We start from the raw sequence: 20444 nt of genomic DNA, 5'->3' as shown, positions 1-20444 counted from the left end.
TTCCTTCCAATGCTAAGGAGCAATTGCAATAATCCTAGAAAATCAACAACAGTAAGTGATGCCCAGATATGGAAGGGGGTCAGTGATAGCAGCAAGTGATGTCTAGAGACGGAAGTAATGCCTAGAGACAGAAGTAGGGCCGTGATTGCAGTGAGTGATGCCCGGATACGGAAGTGGGTCAGTGATTGCTATGGAGTGGGGTGGAGATGATTGTAAAGAATGAGAGGAAGTGATAACAAATAGTCAAAAAAATGAGGTGTGTGCAATGAATATGTGTGACTGGTGCTATGATTACATTGACTATGATTTCATGGATATATATAGGTATCAAATTTTACCACACTGTGATTACCACACTATATAATCTAAATATATGGAATTTAATGTATGACAATTACACCCCACTAGAACATTTTTTAAAAGGTCTACAATCTAATTTACAGCACAAATGCACGTCACATTATATTGCTGTGACTGCACAATCATATTTTTATACAAGGTAAATAAAGTGGTAAAGAGAGGTTTGACATTGCTTGAATGATTATGAGTGAGATGTACACACACACATAGAGACAGAGACAAGAAGAGAGAGAGAGAGAGAGAGAGAGAGAGAGAGAGAGAGAGAGAGAGAACTGAACAGTTACAAAGACTGTACGGTATCCAGGCAAAAGTGGCCAACAGTATGAATGCATCATTCCTGGAGTAGGAATGAACAGTCAGATTGTTAAGACCGAAAAGATTAATCACAGAAAGAAGGTAGAATTAATCACTGCACACAAATCTGTAGCCTCCAAAATTATCAGCTGCTTTTTTTAACATTGTCTTACAATCATTCATTGCTAAAGTTTATTGTTAAAATAAATAGATTAATTAGGCAATGCAGAAATATTACAAGCAGCACTCCCTGAACACAATGCAGTTACACTACAAACTCTCAAAACTGAAAAGCACATAAGGCCCATTCACATAAAGAAAAACATCTTTTTTAATAATTGTTAGTTTAAAAAGGAAATACAAGCTGAAATCATTGAAAATTTATTTATAAAAATATATAGGAAGCAAAGCTCTAAATTAGAACCTACAGGATATGTATGAAACAATAAGTAAAGAAAATGCATAGCACTAAATATTTTTTAATAAGTCAGTAAAAATATAATAAATAATTGATTTATAAGCTGTAAACAGAAAATGAACAACAAATACTTCCCTAATAGTCAAAGAAGGAAATAATAAATAATATAAGCAAAAAGAGGGACAGAAAAAAATCAATCTACTATTCCAAAATCCTATTTAGAAAACATGAAAATAGGTTTAGAAACATGATTCTCCCCCAGATCATCACTTTTCAACTACTGAGATAAATTGCACTACAAATGGGAAAATGCCGTCTGATGATTTTAAAAGTTAGATAGTAAAAATGATGTGTGCCTTAAAGAAGATCAAAGAACGCTAGAGAAAAAAATGATGAGAACCTAGAGCTAAATTAATGAGAAAAATCAGAAGTATAACAAAAAAGAATGAAATGGGAGAGAGAGAAAGAGAGAGAGAGAGAGAGAGAGAGAGAGAGAGAGATTGAGAGAGAGAGAGAGAGATTGAGAGAGAGAGAGAGAGAGAGAGAGAGAGAGCGCAACACAAAAGCATAGCTAAAGTCATCAACAATAAACTCAACCAAGCATGCAAATAATATGAGGAGGAATGGAAGAATGGAGGACAAGATCAAGGAAGTACTAATTTCAAATATCATTATGTCAAGAAAAATATATGTGAACGTGTATTATAGAAAAACAAATGGATGTCCAAACACAAGAGACATTTAGAATTTCCAAAAGACAGGACCACAAAACAACTTTCTCTTCAAAGTATCACAGCAAAGTCATAAAAACACAAAGGAAAGAGTCTGGAGAGATGCTTCAGTGGGTATAAGTTCTTGTTCTACAAACAAGAATTGAATTCAAGTCCCCAGCATCTGAGTTTAAAAAAAAAAAAAAAAGAGGAGCCATGACAAACATGTACATATAACCCCAAGAGTGAGGGTAGAGGCAGCTAGACCCTGAGAGCTTGCTGGCCAGCTGGTCCAGATGAAACAGTGAGTTTCTCTTGCAGCGAGAGATCCTGTCTCAGGCAAAGAGGTGGAGAACAGCAGAGGAAAACATCTGGTGTTCTGCTGCCTCTGCACAGCCATGCATGGAAGCATGCACACAAATATGCACACACACACACACACACACGCATGCATGCATGCATGCATGCGCACACCCTCCAAAACCAAAAAGAAAAATACAAAATAGAAATATAAAAGTTTTGAGAAAAACATCAGCTCACCTTCAAAGATAAATACATTAGCTCTTAAATTATCAAAGTCCAAGAAAGAATGGAATGATATATTTGCAATCTCAGGGAGGAAGCAGCTACCAACCAGACATCTATGGCCAGCAAAGCTAACATTAAAAGCTGATGGAAAAATACACTTCAAAACAAACATAAACTAAGGAAGTTCAAGACCTACAAGAAACCCTACAGGTGGTATCCAAAGGAGAACCTCACAGAGCACAGAGAAAAATAAAGTTTATGAAAGGAGCAGATGAACAAAAGAGAGCAAGGATGAATCCACAGTGTCCTGCCTAGGAAATCAGGAAAAATCTAATACTAAGCTCTAATACTAATAGGAGAGAGAAATAAACAAATCACATAAGTTACTATATAAAACCTAAAATATAAATGGCCTAAACACTTCAACAAAGACACACAGACTAGCAATTGTCTTTAAAAACAAACAAAAACAGCCAGGTGGTAGTGGCACATGCCCTTAATCCCAGCACATGAGAGACAGAGGAAGCCTGATCTCTATGAGCCAGCCTGGTTTACAAGAGAGAGTTCCAGCACAGGCTCCAAAGCTACAGTGAAATCCTGTCTCAAAAAACCAAATCAAAACAAAAACCAACAAAAAAAAAAGGAAACAAAAACAACAACAAAAAATCAGGTCCAACAGTCTGTTGAATTATGTCACTAGGAAAGACACTCCCAGAACGAAAGTCCAAAGACTGGCGTCAACCAAGAAGCAAATAAAAACCAAAACTAAGTCAGCACAGCTATTTTATAAGATAAAGTAAACTTTAAAAAGTGAACCACATATAAACAAAAAGAACAATTGATCAAGAATAAGAATATAGAACAACTATAAAAATAAGTGCTCTGAAAGTTGGCACTTAAGATTGTCTTTTTAAAACATCACTACTGCCCACTGTTGGGTTCTGAAAGAATAATACTGACTGGCTTCAATTGCCCAATCTCATCTTTACTTACATCATCTAAACAGGAAACTAACAAAGGGCCTTCATAGTTAAGCTACGCCATAGCTCAAATTAAACAGATTATGCCACCAACATAAATGGAATACACATTTTCTTCTCAGAAGCCCAATAGAACACTCTCTAACTAGAACACATTTTATGTCACATAGAAAGACTTAGTACATATAAAAGAAGTGAAATAATTTCTTGTAACTTCTCAGCTCACAGTGTACGAAAACAACAACAAAAATCAATACCAGATGGAACTACACAAATATTGGACACTGAGCAATGCTCTTCAATCATAAACCATTCATCATGGAAGTCTGACCTAGGAACATTGAAATACAGCGAACGCAGCTCTAGCAAGAAAATTTACAACTGTGAGTTCCAACTCGAAAAAGTGAAGCCACGGACACATAATACAGTACAGTGACAGATTTTAAAAACAAGGACCCTAAGAGAGGCATACATAGATCTAATATACATGGGAAGTAGAAAAAGACAAGATCTCCTGAGTAAATTGGGAGTATGCGGACCTTGTGAGAGGGTTGAAGGGGAAGGGAGAGGCCAGGAGGGGAGCAGAGAAAAATGTAGAGCTCAATAAAAATTAATTAAAAAAAGAAAACATGGAAATACAAAAATGAAAAAAACAAAAGCAGTAGGTCACAAGAAACAGTGATAAAAATCTGGAAATAAATTAATAAGATAGAGACTAAATGAACAACACATAGGACCCATCAGACATAAACTCTGTTCTTGAACAGCAAAATTTGGAAACTGCTAGCCAAACTAACCAAAAGAAATTGAGAGAGGACCCAACTAATAAATTGTGAGGCTGAACAAAAGGGGTGATACAGAAATTTCCAGGAGAAAGCAAATGGTTATTAGGCAATATTTTGAAAACTTACATTTCAACGAATTAGAATATCTACATGAAGTGGATAAATTATTAGCAACATATGACTTAACCAAATAAATTAAGATGACATAAACAGCTTAAACAGATCCATAAAAAAATGAATGAAACAGTAGTAAGATGTTTCCCAACACGGAAAAGCTCAGGGACAGATGGATTTATTAACAAATTCTAATAAACCCTTAAGGGTAAGCTAACACTAATACTAATACTTCTCAGATCATTCTAGAAAACAGAAATGGGAAGAATACTACCAAAGGCCTTCTGGGTAAGGTCATAACAATGCTAAGAAATGATACACCAATTTCTCTGATGAACACAATACAAAAGTTCTCAATAAAACACTTGACAACATGTACATGAACAAAATAAGAACTCATAGTTGTTCTGAATCATTCCCCATCCATGTTCATGGAAGCCACCATAACTAAACACAGTGAATCTGCAGGAAGACAGCAGAGGAGCAGGGGTCTGGTGTGGAAGAACAGTTTCAGCAGAAAGTCATGGGCTTTAAAGACAGTAAGAGCGAGGATTACCAAACTCAGTATCTACATGGAAGAACCTGTTCAGAAATAGACATTTTAAATCAGATTTAAATATATCAAACCCCAAGACCAAGTTGGTTTTATATGAGGGATACAAGATTTGTTCAAAACAAATCAATAACTATATTAAAACATATAGACTTTGAATGGTAATGAAAGATTATTTTAATATATGCTGAAGTCCAGTAGCCATTCCTCATAAGAGAGCCTTGATGAAATTTTGGAATTAAAAGACTATGTCTCAACCTCATAAAGTCTAAATGTATAACAGACTAAGTGCTAACCTTATTCTAAATGGAGAGAAGCTGAATATATTTAAAGAAGTGAGACAAGTGAAACCCACTCTATTTTCATTCAATATAGTTCTCAAAGTCTTAGAGTGGTAAGACAGGAGAAAGTAATAAAAGGGAGACAGGATAGGATAGCAAGAAGCTGAAGTATTCTTACTTGCAGACAGTATGATTCTATACTATAAGACCTTCACTATTCAAAAAAGTTGTAGTATACAAAACTATGGTAGTTTAAATGAGAATGGCCCCAGCAGGCACAAACTTCTGACTGCTTACTTCCCAGTTGAAATTAGGAAGTGTGACCTTGTCAGAGGAGGTGAGCCACTGTGGGTTGGTCGTGAGGTTTCTAAAGCCCACACAAGACCCAGTGTCTGTCGGTGGATCAGGATGTAAGCTCTCGGCTACTGTTTCAGCACCATGCCTGTCTGCTTCCCACTGTGGTGATAGTGGAGAAACCCACTGAAACTATAGGCAAGCCCACAATTAAACACTTTCTTTTGTAAGAGATGCCTGGTATCTCTTCGGAGCAATAAAATGGTAACTAAAACAGTAGCTGGTACTAGGGTCAGGCCTGATAATGCTGTCCGAAGGACGATGGAAGATTTTAGGACTTTGGACTAGAAAAGAAGTTGAACGCTTTAAGTGGGGTTTAAAAGGACATCCTAGTAAGAGCAGGAAAGAAAGTAGTGCTGATAGCGATTGGTACTATGGAGACCTGGTTCCAAAGGTTTCAGATGGTAACAATACTAATATTAGCAGCTGGCGTACAGACCATTCTTGTGATATTTTGGCAAAGACTGTGACTTATTGTGCCCTTGTCCTAAGAGTCTGCCTGAGGCTCAGTTGAAGAGTTTTGGATTAATGTCACTGGCAGAGATTTCAAGGCAGCCTCCTATTGGCTATGCCATGTAGTTATGAGCAATCGCTCATGTGCAGATCTACAAGCTGGATGGAAAGAAACACAAAATTACAGAAGAGAAAAGGAGCACCTGGAAATGTGATGCTGGAGCCACATTCTGTGCGCCAGGAGATAGGAAGCTTAAAGGAAAGGCCTGATGCTAAGTCAGAGTGTCGTACCCGCAGGGCAAGACCCAACACAGCTAATCCTGTACCCCATTAATGGAACAAGCCAGAGGGATTTCCTCAGCCTAGAACCTATCAACAAGTCAAAAGTTTACACAGGTGGCCAGGTTTCAGCCCAAGCAGGCAGCAGAATTCAGCAGCTTTGGCCACATGGTTCAGAATGTAAAGTCAATAGCGACACAGGAAAGGGCTATGTAACCTTCCTCCATGGTCAAGGAAAGCCACTGGGGTTGAGGCTTCTGGCAGGGCAGTCAAGGCATGGAGGCTTAGAGAAGACATGACATAGAGCTGTGGAGGTGAAGCCTGGATTGAGCTGAGACTCCACAGTATTGGAAATACTAGAACTGCCGAGAAGAGCTGCTAACAGGAGAGGAACCAGCCCAAGAGAGAGAGAAGTGTGCTGCAGTCAACAAGCTGAAAGGTGTTGGAGATCTGGAGAGCCAACTAAGACAGAATTTGGAACTTGTCCCGCAAGTTTGCAGTCTCGCTTTGGTCCAGTACTTCCTTACTATGTGCCCTTTTCTCCCTGTGGAATGATAATGTATATTCTATTCCATTGTATGTTGCGAGCGAGTAACTTGATTTTATTTTTACAAGGGTTTACCATTTAAGAGCTGGCCTTGAGTTTCTGTAGAAGAAACTGTAGACTTTGAAACTGTGTTGAAACTGAAAGACTACAGGACTTTTAAAGTTGAACTAAATTCATTTTACACTATGATAGGGCTACCACCTTCGGGGCAGGTCAGAGAGTGAAGTGTGGCAGTTTGAATGAGATGGTCCCCATTTGGCTCATATGTCTGAATGGTTGGTACCCATTTGCTCTAAACTATTGGGGAGGTGTGGACTTATTGGAGGAGGTGTGTCATTGGTGGTGGGTTTCAAGGTTTCAAAAGGCCATACTAGGCCCAGTGCCAGCCTCTTTCTCTGACACCTGCATATCGATCAAGATGTACAGCTCTCATCTACTGCTCCAGAACCATGCCTAGCTGTTTTCTGCCATGATGGTCATGTACAAACCCTCTGAAGCTATAAGCAAGTTCCCAATTAAATGCTTACTTATATACCCAAAATATGGTCAATCATACTACAAAGACATTTGTTCAATTATGTTCATAGCAGCATTATTTGTAATAGAACCTGGAAACAATCTCAATGCCCCTCAACTGAAAAATGGATAAAGAAAATGTGGCACATTTACATTAGAGCACTACTCAGCAGAGAAAAAACAAACGAACAAAAACAATGACATCTTGAATTTTGTATGCAAATGGATGGAACTAGAAAACACTGTTCGGAGTGAGGTAACCCAAACCCAAAAATATGAATATGAACCTTCATCCAGCAACTGATAGAAACAGGCAGAGACCCACATCAGAGCACTGGAATGAGCTCCCAAAGACAAGTTGAAGAGTGGGAGGAATGAGAGTATGAGCAAAGAGATCAAGACCATGATGGGGATACCCACTGAAACAGTCTACCTGAGCTAAGAGGAGCTCACGAACACCAGATGAACTGGGAAGGAACAAGCATAGGACCAAACTAGTTCCTCTGATTGTGGTTGACAGTAGCATGGCTGGGGCAGACTGAGGGGCCACTGGCAATGGCAGTAGGATTTCTCCCTACTGCATGTACTGGCTTTTTGGGAACCCATTATCTTTGGATGGATACCTTGCTCAGCCTAGATATAGTAGGGATGGCCTTGGACCTTCCCCAAAGCAATGTGCCTTGCCCTCTCTGAGGGTGGATGGGGGTGGGGAGTGGGGTAATGTGGAGGGAATGGGAGGAGAGGAAAGAGTGAGAACTTATTGGCATGTATAATGAAAAAAGATAGTTTGTTTTCTTTTTAAAAAAATAAATATAAAAAAGTTGCCTTGGTCATGTATTTCTTCAAAGCAATAGAACAGTAACTAAGACAAAAAATTTAAAAACCAATAAACTTTATGAATATAAAAAATAGCTTACTGAAAAAGAAATCAGCAAAAATTCCAATCTGTAATAGTTATTAAACATTATAAAATATCTAGGAATAAATAAAATTAACTAAGAACATAAAAGACCTCTACAGCAAAATCTTTAATACAATAAAGAAATAAAGAAGATACCAGGTCATAGGGAAATTCTCCAATGCTTACAAATTGGCAGGCTTAGTACTGTAAAATGTCTATATTAGTGAAAGGAATCTATAGGTTCAAATAAATCTATTTTAAAAATACCAATGACGTTCTTCACAGAACTAGAAAACACAAATCTTAAATCCATATGAAGCACAAAAGAGCCTCAATAAGCAAGGCAAGTCTATGCAGAAAGATCAGCAGTGGAGATCTTTATCTGCACAAACAGAAACGAAGTCATTCAAAGACTTTGATATAAGACTTATAGCTTTCAAAATGCTAAGGGGAAATAGGTAAACAACTTCAAGATATAGGCATAGGCGAGAACTTTTCAAACAGAACTCCAGCATGGGAAATAATTCAAAAATATATAGCTAAAGTTCCATAAATTAAAAAGCTTCTGCAGAGCAAAGAAAGTGATCCCCAGGGTGAAGAGACACCCTACCAAAGGGGAAAAAAAATCCTTGCAGCTACGCATCAGAGATGGGAGTAATGCATATAATGTATAAAGAACAGTGAGACTGGAACAAAAAAGGAATCAAGCTGTCCAACCAAACAATGGGAAAATGGACTGAACAGACCATTCTCAAAAGAAGAAATACAAATGGTTAACAAATATTGAAAATAATAAAAAGAAAATAAAATGTTTTAGGGTTGCTTCTCATCACAGTCAAAATGACTATCATAAATAAAACAAATAACTGCAAATAGTGGTGAAGATATTGAGAAAGAGGAAGCTATACTCAGTGTTACGGGAGGACAAACAAGTAAAGAAAGACGGTTCAGGTGTCAGTGAGGAGGTGTGAGGCTCCCTAAAAATGTACAGGATTATCATATGACCCACATATATAAGCCGAGATATATCGAAAGGGCTTTGAGTTAACACACTACAGAGACTGTTTCACATTCAAGTTTATTGCTTCATAATTGACAGTTTTCAGGATATGGAACCTATACATCTGTCAATATTTGAACATATAAAACAGAGTATATGTACACAATAAAATTTTATGTAGCCATAAAGAGAAATGAAATTGTGACATTTTCAAGTAAATTGGTAAATGATTATGTGAAGTGATATGAGCCAGATTCAGAAAGAAAACGGTGACATATTTTTTCTCGGATGTTGACTTTTGATTTGAGTGGGTACTGGGAAAGAGGAGAAAGAGATCTTAGGGGAGCTGCATATAGAATAATGGAAGACATGTAATAAGAAAGCAGAGGAAACCAACTTGGGACAAGGAAGGAGATCAAAAGGAGGGAGGTAGAGAAATGGAAGAGAATAGCAGGGATGAAGAATGAATTAAAAAGTAAAATGTGTGTGTGTGTGTGTGTGTAAACACCAAATTAAAACAATTACTTCCCTGTATGATAAGAGCGTTAAGTCTTTGAAGAACAAAATTGAGGAAGATATTAGAAAACGGAAAGCTCTCCCATGCTCTTGGATAGGTAGAATCTACATAATAAAAATGGCAATCCTACCAAAAGCAATCTACAGATTCAACGCAATCCAATACAAGAAAGGAACTTCTGGAGACACCATCATCCCTGACATCAAGCTCTATTACAGCTTCTATTTCTAATGAAAGCAGCCTGGTAATGGCATAAAAACAAAGAGGTTGACTAATGAAATCAAAATGAAGATCCTGACATTAATCCAAACACCTATAAAGACCTGATTTTTGAAAAAGAAGCTAAAATTATAAAATGAAAAAAAGCATCTTCAACAAATGGTGCTGGCATAACTGGATGTCAACATGTAGATGAATACAAATAGATCCATATCTGTCCCCATGCAAATGGATCAAAGGCCTCAATATAAATCCAGCCACACTGACCCTCATAGAAAAGTGGGCACAGGAGACCACTTCCTAAATTTAACACCAGTAGCAGAGACACTGAAGGCAGCAATAAATAAATGGCACCTTCTGAAACTGAGAAGCTTCTGCAAGGTAAAGGACACAGACAATAAGCCTACTGAATGGTAAGAGATCTTCACCAATCATACAGACAACTGATCTCCAAAATATATAAAGAACTCAAAAAACTAGACATGAAAACTCTAATTAACACAATTAAAAAATGGGGTACAGAATTGATCAGAGAATTCTCAACAGAAGAAGTTCAAATGTCCAAAAGACACTTAAGGGCATGCTCAACCTCCTTAGCGATCAGGTAAATGCAAATCAAAACAACTTTGAGATACCATCTTACACTTGTCAGAATGACTAAAATCAAAAACACCAATGATAGCCTATGCTGGAGAGGATGTAGAGTAAGGGGAACACTCATCCATTGTTGGTGGGAATGCCCAACTTGTGCAACCACTTTGGAAATCAGTGTAGCGGTTTCTCAGGAAACTGAGAGTCAACCTACCTCAGGATCCAGCAATTCCGCTCTTGGGAATATATCCAAGTGATGCCCTATCATACTACAAAAGCATTTGTTCAACTATGTTCATAGCAGCACTATTTGTAATAGCCAGAACCTGGAAACAACCTAGGTACCCCTCAATAGAAGAATGGATAAAGAAGGTGTGGCACATATACACTTTAGAGTTCTACTCAGCAGTAAAAAACGACATCTTGAATTTTGCATGCAAATAGATGTAAATAGAAAACAATTTACTGAGATAACCCAGACCCAAAAAGATGAATATGGTATGTACTCACTCATAAGTGGATTCTAGCCATAAACAAAGGACACTGAGCCTATAATTCGTGATCCAAGAGAAGCTAAATAAGAAGGTGAACCCAAAGAAAAACATATAGTTATCCTTCTGGATATTGGAAGTAGACAGGATCGCCGGGCAAAAGTTGAGAGCATGGGGGTGGGGGTGGGGTAGAGGGAAAGGGAGATGGGAAGAGAGAAGGGAGAAGGGGAGGATTGGGGAGAGCTTGGGGGAACGGGATGGTTGAGATGGAGGAAGAGTGGATATGGGAGCAGGGAAGAAGTTATCTTAATCAAGGGAGCAATTTTAGGGTTGGCGAGAGACTTGGCTCTAGAGGGGTTCCCAGGGGTCCAGAGAGATGTCCCCAGCTGGGTCCTTGGGCAGCTGAGGAGAGGGAGCCAGAAATGGCCTTATCCCATAGCCACACTGATGAATATCTTGCATATCACCATAGAATCTTCATCCAACGATGGATGGAGATAGAGACAGAGACCCACATTGGAGCACTAGACTGAGCTCCCAAGGTTCCAGATGAAGAATAGAAGGAGGGAGAACATGAGCAAGGAAGTCAGGACCATGAGGGGTGCATCCACCCACAGAGACAGTGGGACTGATCTAATAGGAGCTCACCAAGGCCAGCTGGACTGGGACTGATGGAGCATGTGATCAAACCAGACTCTCTGAATGTGGTTGGCAATGAGGGCTGACTGAGAAGCCAATGATGATGGCACTGGGTTTTGATTCTACTGCATGTACTGGCTTTTTGGGAGCTAGTCTATTTGGATGCACACCTTTCTAGACCTGGATAAGGGGGAAGGGCCTTGGACTTCCCACAGGGCAGGGCACCCTGACTTCTCTTAGGACTGGAGAGGGAGGGGAGGGGAGTGTGGGGAGTGGGAGGGAAATGGGAGAAGGTGGGTATTTTTTAATAAATAAGTAAATTTTAAAAATCATTAATAATTGTATGTATTGAGCCTTCAGGGGGAAACATAAAAGGGAGAAAAATGACCCAAGAATGGTTGTAAAGCATCCTGTGTTTGCAGAACACTTTCCTCATTGCCCATGGACTTAGGACAGAGACGGAAGTGATGACGTAGGAGGTGATTCCAAAGGATCTCACAGAGGCCAAGGATCTAGCCTGACAAGGGACCCATGAGTGCAGAGGTCAAATGACAAACTCACAGATACACACCTAGGACCTGGGGCTGGGACAGAGGAAGGAAACCAGACAGATGTCTGACAAGCTTAGAAGAGAAACATACAAGAATCTGGATCCCATTTTACAAGCAATAAAAGGCCGTGAAATGAGATGATTTTATTATATTTAATAATATCCTGCTTTACTCTTAGCTTTCTAGGGAGTTTCGGTAAGGGCAACGTGATTTCATTTTCTTGTTCAAATCTTGGCCTCTGCTTTTGTATTTCACTATGCAAGTTCTTCATCCAAATATGCTTCAGATACTAAAACACGAGCTGATCGTTTGAGACTCGTGTAAAATGGTTAAGATGAGACTGAGAAGACAGTAACTCGTCTGTTAATAATAACAGATCTGGAAAGTACTAATGTCCACCTATAACTGCTTGTTTTGTGCTACCTTGGGTAAGAGAAACAGGAAAGTAAACAATGGAGCAAGAACAAGCTTCATTATTTTTACCATTGTGATCTTCTTCCCATTTTAATACGGAGATTTTCTTACCAAATGAGCAGGAATTAAGAGGAGTCAATACCTCAACGTATCTGAGCTTCCGTCACGAGGCCACACAGCTGAAGACAGCGGTGACTCACAGCTCTGCCCCATAGTCATGATTCTGTCTGAGACAGAGCTAGGGCCGGGGTTCTCCAGAGCCTACCAAGGACCATGGAAGCAAAGGTCAGCACACCTGCCCACACACGTCTCCGTGCATATTGGCATCGTCCATGCTTGAGAACACTTGGTGAAGGTCACGGGGTAACACAACCGGGGCTTGCCTCCTTGAAGATTGCTCTACATACAGAATAAACAGGCCCGCTAGTCTGCTCAGTCATCCTGGGGAAACAGCTTCTGTTTCTCAGTAACTATGAAGTTCTTATCACATTTCAAACCTTGACTCTTCAGCCCTTCTGCAGCAATCAGAGGGCAATATTCTAAGTATTTTCGCTTCTTTTTTCCTAGATCATATTTTTTCCTTTCCATGTATTCACATAATCTTCAGCTCTTCTTCCTTTCTGCTGCTCATATATGATATTGTATATAATAGGACACTATTTCAAGATAGACTACCATCCCAAGAATGCAGAAACTCAGAAAAGTTGTAAATACATAATTTAGTTTACAAGAATTGAGTAAGCAAAAATGACCACTAAATTGGAAGTGTGTGCCTGATAGTACCTCTCTGTGTGTTTACGGTTTGAGTGTGAAATGCATCTTCTAAACTAATGTATTGAAGATTTTTTTCCCCAATCCACGTTCAGAGTAAAGATTAGATCATTACTGGTAACCCAGTTCACAGACAGAATAATGGCCTTGTGGTGTTACTGGGAGGTTAACATCAAGGGATGAGGCCATGTTGCAGGCACGTGCTTCAGAGGCTGCCAGCGTCCAAATCACTCGCCTTTTCTCTTCTTTCTGACTACCCCATGATGCTCTTCTGTGATGTTCTGTGTCATTATTGGCCCCAGAATAAAGCCCAGCGATGGTGGATTGACAGTCCTGAGACTGTGGGCACAACCACATCCTTTCTCTGCTAAGTCGTTACCAAAAGTGACTGCCTGGCACAACAGGCCGATCTTAAAGTCACTTCTGAGGGATCTGAGCATGATCATTTCATTAAAAACAGCAAATATCAAATGTTGGTCTGCTGAGGAGAATGTGATAATAGCCAATGTGGCCTCATTAGACATTCAGAGTTGTGAAAGAGGCAAAGACTGATAGTGTCTGAGTCCAGAAGCCTCACACCAATATGCCGAGGGGACAGACCAAGTCCCATCTCCTGCCCACCTATACAGCAAAATCATAAAGTGTTTAAGTAGAGAAGCATTCGAGAAATTTAACTGCATCTTCCTATTGTAGAAGTTTCACCCACAACATCCCTTCCAATGATACTCTGGTCATGTATGAACACAGCATGGACTTACTGTGTTACAGGGAAGCTCATTCAATCATTTTTAAAATGTATTTATGTTTTTAGCTTATGTGTATTTTACCTACATGTGTATCATACCATGTGTGTGCCTGGTTTCTACAGAGGCCAGAAGAGGGCGCTAGATCCCCTGAAACTAGCTGGGCAGTTTTTGGCCTCCATGTAGGTGCTGAGAAGTAAACCTATATCCTTTGCAAGAGCACCAAGTGTTTTTGACCACTAAGCCATATTTTCAGGCCATAAAACACTCTTTTTAAAAATTTTTCTATTATTGTTTATACATTTATTCAGCGTGTGATATTCTTTTTATTTTATTTTTTGAAAAAAAAAAGCTATGTTTTTTTTTTCATTTTACAAACCAATCCCAGTTCTCATTCCCTCTCCTTCTCCCATTCCCTCCACTTACCCCCCCCCCATTCCCATCCACTTTTCAGAAAGGGTAAGCATATTGCTTTGGGGCAGGTCCAAGGCCCTCACTTCTATATCTAGGCTGAGCAAGGTATCCATCCAAAGAGAATAGGTTCCCAAAAAGCCAGGACAAGCAGGAGGGATAAGTCCTGGTGCCTCTGCCACACTTTAAAAATATCAAAATTTTACATAATTTTTTATCTTTAAAACTTTTCACACAATACATTTTATCATAGTCTTTCCCCTCCTCCAACTCTTCCTAGGCCCTCAACACCTCCCTATCCATCCAACTTCAGGTTCATCTCCCAACTCAAAAAAAGAAAAACTTTTAAAGTTTTGATTTTATTAAATGTTTCTCTCTGTGTGCCTTCAATTTGTTAAAGCTTCTTCATTTATCTAACCAGCATTTACAGAACCACTATATATTTCCATAATCATAAAACACATCTGGAGAGAAACCCACAGTTAAAAACCCAAATGCAACCCTGCTCACTCTCCCTTTGTTCCTGTCCCCTCAGTCCTCCGCAGTCTCGAAGCTGCTCACCTGAATCACACCTCCCAAGAAGGAAACGGCCGCTGCTACCCCGATTCTCTGTAGCTCAAAGTCGGATAAGCCCAGCACGCTGGAGTTGCTCTGTGTGGTGAGATTCCGGCTGCTTTGGGGGACCAGCCTTTCCACAGCATTGGCTGATATCAAGGATGTCAAAGCAAAGGTGCCTGAAAATGAGAATGGTTTAGGGAAGGTCCATGTAAGCATTCAAAAGTCATTCAATTGTTCCATGAATATTGAAAAACCAACAAGAGCTATTAGAAATTACTCCAGTGTACCCCATTTCTCTGCCTTTCCTTCCACCCCACTCCATGAAAGAAACAGTACATCTGATGTCCACCGAGCCACCGTGTCTTTCTGAGTCACACGCTTTCCTAACTCTCTGAATAGAGAATATCTAAGATGCAGGATTGTGGCCTAGATTTACATTCAACCCTTCAGTATATAAAAAATGCTACCTTAAGTACCTCACTCTAGGTCTAACTCGCCTTACCCATTAAGTGATATTTGTACCCAGACTTTAGGGTTTGAAGAGAACGAGAGGAGGAAAGCTCGAAGACCTTGATGGATAATTACACACCTGCTGTCTAAAATGTAAGGTCCTCTGATCTACCGAAACAAGCTCTCAGCTTCCAAGATAAGCCTCAAATTCCGTAGTCACAACTAGGGAATCCAGTTCATCATACTATATGTTTTCTACCTTCAATGACTTCATAATTGAGTACACTGTTTCTTTTCATGAACAAAATGCCAGGGCCCATAAATTAATCATGAAAATTCAAATTGCTAAATAAACTAGCACATTCAACATCTTTATACTTTGGCTTCAGGAAGTAATTGTTTTTCAAAGACATATGAACTCAGAGCAACTGTGCTTTCTTCCACTGGGCCTACACAAGAATGAGCCTGTTAATGGCCAAGCACAGATGGTCGGGGGACTCAAGAGGCTTTGATGCCCTCCTATTTCGCTAGTGAGCATTGATGAACTATGGGAGTTGGGGAGTCACTGATATCATTTGGACAACCATTGGTGAACCCCCTATGCTCCAACAGAGAATTCCAAGCTCACACTGTTGGTTCCAATTATACATGTTGCATCTTAAAGCAAAAACTTGAATATGAAAAAAAGATTTGCAAAGAGAGTGTTGATAGGGAAGAAAAGGAGACAATGAAAGGTGGAAGGGCAAGGAGTGATCACATTGTTTACGTGGATGAAAATGGCAAGGAACAGATTTAATTTTTAAAATGATTCATATAATGTCTTATTATCTTTAGCAATTTGGTATCGCATTCCAAACACCTCATGGGGAGGCTAAAATTCATGATAAGTTGCTTGTCTTTCACAAAAGTACATTGGACCCTTAAAAAAGTTTCAGGAAACGTGAATCTCCCACGTACACTAAAATATGGTCAAATAAAAGAGAAATATGATTTGTATATTAAATATTGTGAGCATCTTTAAAGATTCAATGGCCCTTATAGTCAAGATCACAGGAAGGTCCCAAAAGTCATTTTCTGGTTCCCCTGTCATTTATATCAGGGTGGAAAGCATCACCTGTTTATTACCAGCGCTAATGACTAATGTTAATTAGCTTTCAACCAATAGCAAGGGCTGGCAGGCTCTGAGAAGTACAAATTTAAAAACAGGATGCCACCCACATTTACTGTACAGTAGTATGCCTGTAAAGTCTGCAAAAAGGTGTATTTTGACATATCTGTAGCTGTTAATAACACACCAAATAACATTTTAGCTACAGAGTATAAATAAATGATAATTTTGAAACTATGCAACCAGTAGAATATCTACAGCAATTACCTATGAAATGCAATGGTTTATGTAATTATACTTTTAGTATTATTAAATTATATACTTTTTTAATTTGTTGTTTTGATACAGGAGTTCACTCTGTGATCCAGACCAACCTAGAACTCACTGTGTGCATCAAGCAGGGCTTGAATCTGTGGTATTTCTTAGAATTCCCACAGAAGCCTCCAAAGTGCTGGGATTCTGAAGGGTAACTACCACGCATGACGTTAACTACTAGACTAATTATGGTCTTTTGGGAAATTCAGTTTGGCTTTTTTCTTTTATCTTGTGTCAAAAAGAAGAAATGTCTGTGAAGTCAGTTCTAAAACCCTCTGCTCTTTCTTGCTACAGACATACTTAAATGCTCTGTGACAAAGTTAGAAGGGCAGAACAACTAAAAAACAATAAACTATTTGTAATTCCAACATCCCAGAAGCCGAGTTAGGAGGATCATTAGTGAAACTTTGCTTTAAATAATAAGTAAAAACTGAAGAAAATTATTAACTCATTCTATGGTTTTCTCCTTTTTATCTATCTGGAAGAAAACTCTAATTTAATGAGTATTCTAAAACATTTTGTTGTCTAGAAGGAATAAAAAGAGAGTTTGGGTTCCAGACTTGACCCATTTGAGGTATAAACTGTTGTATGTCTATGACTTTAATCTGTGTTGTCATAAGAAACTTTCTGAGATTTTTCCCTAGTTCACCTGAAATGTATATTTAATACAAATTAATGTTCACCTAAAAGGTTGCGCTAAGACAAGAACATGTAAATCTCTTGAAGTTTACATATTGCTCTGAGTTATATACATATATACAAACAGATGTATGTGCATGTGTACACATGCACACATATGTACTAAGTATGTATTTTGTATATAGCTGCATGCCTCATAAAAGTAGAGATACATTTCAAGAATTCACTGTGACCAGTTTCACTGCTGTGGGTACATCATAACGCACTACCCAGACGATTTCACATGATGCCCAATGTGATATGATATGCTGAACAGTTTAACGTGACATGCCATCTTCGTTGGCTGAAATATGTCATTATGTAAAGACGTGTGTGTGTGTGTGTGCAAGCACATGTGTGTAAAACTTTTTTGTGAAAATGCCAGTTCTAATCCAGCATGTCTGAGTGGACCCATCCATATGTCTGCTTCCCTAACTAGCTCCCTCAGAATTTGTTGTGCAGAGGACTTCTCAGATGGCAAGTCTGAAATGACTACCAACTTTTGCTCTCTCACTCATAGAAAAGGTTAGTGATATAAAAGCCATATTTATACAAGTACAAATCATTTTATGAAAAAAACATATATTTCAGTGTGATAATAAAAAATATGACCTCCCAAGATTTCTATCCCAATCTTCAGAATCCAGAAGGACGTATGTTTCATGGCAAGGAATAATAAATGCAGCAGGGGAAATTAAGTTCACTACTCGGCTGGTCTTAAAAATACAATTATCTGTCTGGCTCTCTGGAGACAGCCGGCGAAATCACAACTTCTTGTAACTACAGAAGACAGAAGCAAGAGAGCAGAGCTGGGGAGATCTGAAGATGTCACCACAGAAAGGCCAGGGGCTCCAGGAATGCAAGATGCTTCTAGAAGACAGAGAAGTCAGGAAAATGAGCTGAAGCTGGAGAAAAGAAGCGCAGCCTCACTGACTGCTCCTTTGGGGTCTAGAAGACCTATTGAGAGCACGGACCTCCAGAACTGTGAACTTCCTTTGTTACAAGCCACTAATCCCGTGATAATCTCTGACAGTAGGAAGCAATACAATCAATAACAACTGGCCACAGAAGACAGACTGTAAGTGTTGCGCCCAGAGGCTAAGATCTCACACAAAATGAATGGCAATGTTGGCAGATATTTTTTGCTAAAATACATTTTGTTTTTAGCTGAATACTTAAGATTAATGTGTCTTTTTATAATAGAAAAAAATCAATAAATGCTGCATTAATATAAGCAAGTGTTAAGTTAAACACAATATACTAATCGTGGAACTCTTGCTATCATAAGAAATGGGGGAGTCATATTATTTAAAAAGTAACAAATAGAGCTTCAAAACTGTGTTCAGGGTCTCATGCAGGTGATAACACATGATGCATGTGCTTAGGTGGAGCTCACACAGAAATGCAGCCCATTCTGTCATCAGAATAATCATGACCGTCCACCCTCTGTGTTCATTCTTGTGTTGTTCATAAGTGCAGAGTGAGGTAGGATAAGATACACCAATTAAGTCAGGTGGTGGTGGTGCACGTCTTTAATCTCAGCACTCAGAAGGCAGAGGCAGGTGGATCTCTGAGTTCAAGACCAGCCTGTTCTACAGAGTGAGTTTCAAGACATCCAGAAACACACACAGAGTAACCTTACCTTAAAAAAAAAAAGATACAAGAACCAAAGAAATACACCCAAAATATTTTTCAATATTTGAGAAACTGTTTTCTTGCAAATTTTTACATTTTCTTATTCCATTGTAAATTCAGCGATACTTCTATTTTCAGTTTCTTTCATAACACAGGAATATGGCACTCAATCGTGGTATGTATCTGATAAGTGAACATACCTCACATATATCAGTAGGGTAGAAGGGCTTTGGACAGGTAATTAGGAGTTGATAATCACCTTGAGTCCCTAGGTATATGAGAACATATAACTAAACAGACAGTGATTCTTACCTGTAGCAACATGGCGTCCCATTCCGAATATGGCATAAATGATGGCTGGAAACAGAGATCCATATAAACCAAACACTGGGTGCACAGATGAGAGAATAGCGAAGGAGAGCCCTGTGGAGAAGTCCAGAGTAGTTAGGACCCTCGTGTCCCCAGGATACAGCACACAATGAAACAGGAACTGATGGGACTTGAGTCAGGATGAGTATTTTCATTATTCTACTCATCAGCAAAATGAGTACTAGCATTATTCTCCCAATCAAGGGGAGATTGCTCATCCATTCGTATGCATATTTCAACTCTCAAAACCATGTGTTTTTGCACTACTGCCTTTTCTCTTGACTGCAGAAAGGGAAATGGAGATTTGGAGAACCTTCTCAGTGAAAATTTCCATGATAATGTTGAAGTCAGGCATCTCTAGGCACACTCGGATTTTAGTAGCATCTTCACATGCCATTTTATTTGTGCAATAACGTTGGTGGAGTAGGCAGGAACCGTAGTTTTAGCACTGGATATAAGAGAAGTCTGAAGTGGATAGGGGCCTGGGCCTGAGGCACAAGCATAACTTAAAGCTAGCAGGGGGCTGCCTGGTAGACAAGCTGTGGGTGAGTACAGCAACATGGCCGAGAACAACCTGTCCACTTTCCACTGACTGAATGCTAGACCGTATGCCAACTGGAGGTTTTACAGTGGCAAAACGCTCGACTTTGTTTACATAAAGTGCATACATAAAGTATAACTCACAATCATTCATCTTTATTTCTCATGGGTACAACTGTCTACACAGTTTGTATGTTACATCTACATAGAAGCTTTTCCTATTGCTGCTTAAAGACCATTGATGCTTTTAATGTTATTAACACAAGTTCACTGAGATTTCCTGTCTGCAGCTGTTCTTGGCATCAGATCCTACCTGGGAAGATTCTGAGAGTCCATTTGAGTTTAATGTTGAGCATTAAATTGGACAATAA

General features: G+C 39.1%; 1 protein-coding gene across 2 annotated transcripts in view; it reads right to left on the bottom strand.

Moving 5' to 3' along the window:
- Slc26a7 (solute carrier family 26 member 7) overlaps window positions 1-20444 on the bottom strand; it is a 105352-nt gene that overhangs the window by 60263 nt on the left and 24645 nt on the right. For both annotated transcript variants that reach the window (XM_057790993.1, XM_057790994.1), the window contains exons 2-3: window positions 19477-19587; window positions 14982-15154 (exon numbers count right to left, since the gene is read on the bottom strand). In XM_057790993.1, the coding sequence (XP_057646976.1) occupies window positions 14982-15154; window positions 19477-19587 (284 nt within the window). The remainder of the gene's footprint in view (window positions 1-14981; window positions 15155-19476; window positions 19588-20444) is intronic.

Source organism: Chionomys nivalis, chromosome 16 (genome assembly GCF_950005125.1).
Source record: "Chionomys nivalis chromosome 16, mChiNiv1.1, whole genome shotgun sequence".
NCBI classification, from domain to species: domain Eukaryota; kingdom Metazoa; phylum Chordata; class Mammalia; order Rodentia; family Cricetidae; genus Chionomys; species Chionomys nivalis.
Note: the sequence above shows the minus strand (reverse complement) of the source record. Positions and strands in the feature narration are given on the sequence as shown.